The 2,071-nt window shown below is 39.1% G+C and overlaps 1 protein-coding gene across 1 annotated transcript; it reads left to right on the top strand.

The window, feature by feature from the left end:
- Positions 1-1,486: 1,486 nt before the first annotated feature.
- LOC122070199 lies at positions 1,487-1,930 on the top strand. Its single transcript, XM_042634326.1, has one exon. The coding sequence runs from the start codon at positions 1,487-1,489 to the stop codon at positions 1,928-1,930; it is 444 nt and encodes a 147-aa protein (XP_042490260.1).
- The last annotated feature ends 141 nt before the right edge of the window (positions 1,931-2,071 follow it).

Here is a 2,071-nt window from a genome sequence, read left to right on the forward strand (position 1 = left end):
CATGGTGGAAAAGGAAGACTCCTGCTTCTCCAATCAAGCAAATTTGGATAGCGTCACTTGTCTATTGTCTTCTTCAGATTTGGCAAGAAAGGAATCGAAGACGGTATGACAATTGTAGTCGGCACCCAAATTTGGTGGTGAAAGCGGTTGTAAATGATCTGTATGGGGTCTCTTTGGTTTTTCCCGTAGTTGTCAAAACCCTCAAGAATTTGCAGCTATCAGCATCTTTTCATCTAGTGAGGGTGTCATATAGATCAAACAAAATTATGGAATAGCAATCCAATAATATGTCCTTCTTTATGATGTAAGTTGGGATTTCCAAAACGGTCTAGATATTATTTTACGTTATTTATTCACCTTCTGTTCGATTGGGTAGTTGTTCTGTTGATGGCCATGCCGTAGGTGGAATAACAATCCAATAATATGTCCTGCTTATATTTCCTTGTTCTTTTGAATTATTGGGATTCATTTGTTGCCGCTTAGCAAAAAAAAAAAATGTGTGATAGACTTCAATTTAACTTTAACTATCATCCCATAACCATTGTAGTTAATTATTGCTAATTTGTTCCATGAGATCTTAAATGTTTCTTTATTTATTAGATGCATTGTTATAGTTTTGATGCACTATATACTTAATCTCTATTTAGAAGCAAGTGTGAAATGTGAGTTCTTAATAAGCACAAAACCCCATGGCCTCTTTTATCGATGAATGTAACTCACAAATGAATTCATGTAGATTGCAACAGGATAATACTTGATTTATCGATGAGATATCTTACATTCATCTCCTACGAGATAAGATGTAGACAAAGCTAGTGTGAGTAACTTACGATTACAGTGATCAAGATTATTTGACTTTTTAACATATTATGACTCGTAATCCTAAGGTTCCTTGGGAATCCTTGGTGTGGTGTAAAAAGGTGTAGCCCAGAATGTCTATTTTTGGATGGCGGCTGATCCATGAAAAGTTGCCCTTGGATGAGGTGGTGAGGAGGAAAGGCATCGCTCTTACCTCTAAATGCAATTTATGAGATGTGGATGAAGAATCCCTAGATCACATTTTCCTTCGCTGCCCCTTTGCGAATGAAATTTGGTCCTTCTTCTGTGGGCATTTTAATATTAGATGGTCTCCTCCTTTATCCATTCCTATGCTTTTCCAATGCTAGAAAAGAGCGCTAAATCAGGCCTTTTGTAAGGAAGCCTGGGTGATGAGGATTGTCATTGTGGCAGACAGTATCTGGAGAGAAAGAAACCTGAGAAGGCATGATGAAGGTCGGAGAAACTCCAGTTATGTGTGCCTTTCTATTATTGAGGAGTTAAAAAGGTGCAAACCAAATACTAAAGGAGCGATTAGATCCATGGCTGATATGATTTGCTATAGAAAATTGGGTTGATGGGGCAAGGAATCCTAGTTAGACCAATTTTAGAGGTTCATTGGTGTAAGCCTTAGGTAAACCGGGTCAAATTAAATTTTGATGGCAGCTCGATGGGAAATCTAGGGCGTGCAGGTGCTAGCGGAATTTTTAGAGACTGTCTGGGAAGAGTTCTGGGATCGTATAAAATCTTTATGGGGATTACAGGGGTGTTTCATTCTAAGATGGAAGGGCTCATGGAAGGTCTAATTTGTGCTAGAGACTTGGGCTTTAACCAGCTTTGGGTTGAGTCTGATTCCTCTTCGGTTGTGATGCTGGTGCAGCAACGAAAGATCCCCTGGTTTGCAGCTCAACGATGGGCTTTCCTAAAACCATACTTGGGTGAGATTAATTGGAAAATATCTCACATTTTCAGAGAGGGGAATTCCATTGCGGATTTCTTAGCAAGAGATGCTGCCAAGACTGGGATCTCTAGATCTAATGAAAATTTCCTAGGTCATGTTGTGGAGCTTCTTAGCAGAGATGCTACTAGAATACCGAATTATAGATTTTGCTAGTTTTTTCCCCTCTCCCTCTCCTTGCTGATGGCAATGCCGAAGGTGGGGGGCAGGGGAGGTTTTGGCTATGGTTGCTTGTTGGTGAAATTTTCCTTTCTCTTTCATTTTAATAAAATTTTTCTTTAGCGAAAAAAAAAAAAA

The sequence above is a fragment of the Macadamia integrifolia genome, unplaced genomic scaffold, assembly GCF_013358625.1.
Source record: "Macadamia integrifolia cultivar HAES 741 unplaced genomic scaffold, SCU_Mint_v3 scaffold852, whole genome shotgun sequence".
Lineage (NCBI taxonomy): Eukaryota > Viridiplantae > Streptophyta > Magnoliopsida > Proteales > Proteaceae > Macadamia > Macadamia integrifolia.

What these genes read in the sequence shown, in the direction of transcription:
- LOC122070199 (XM_042634326.1), top strand. Translation starts at nt 1,487, where the DNA reads ATGGGAAATCTAGGGCGTGCAGGTGCTAGCGGAATTTTTAGAGACTGT.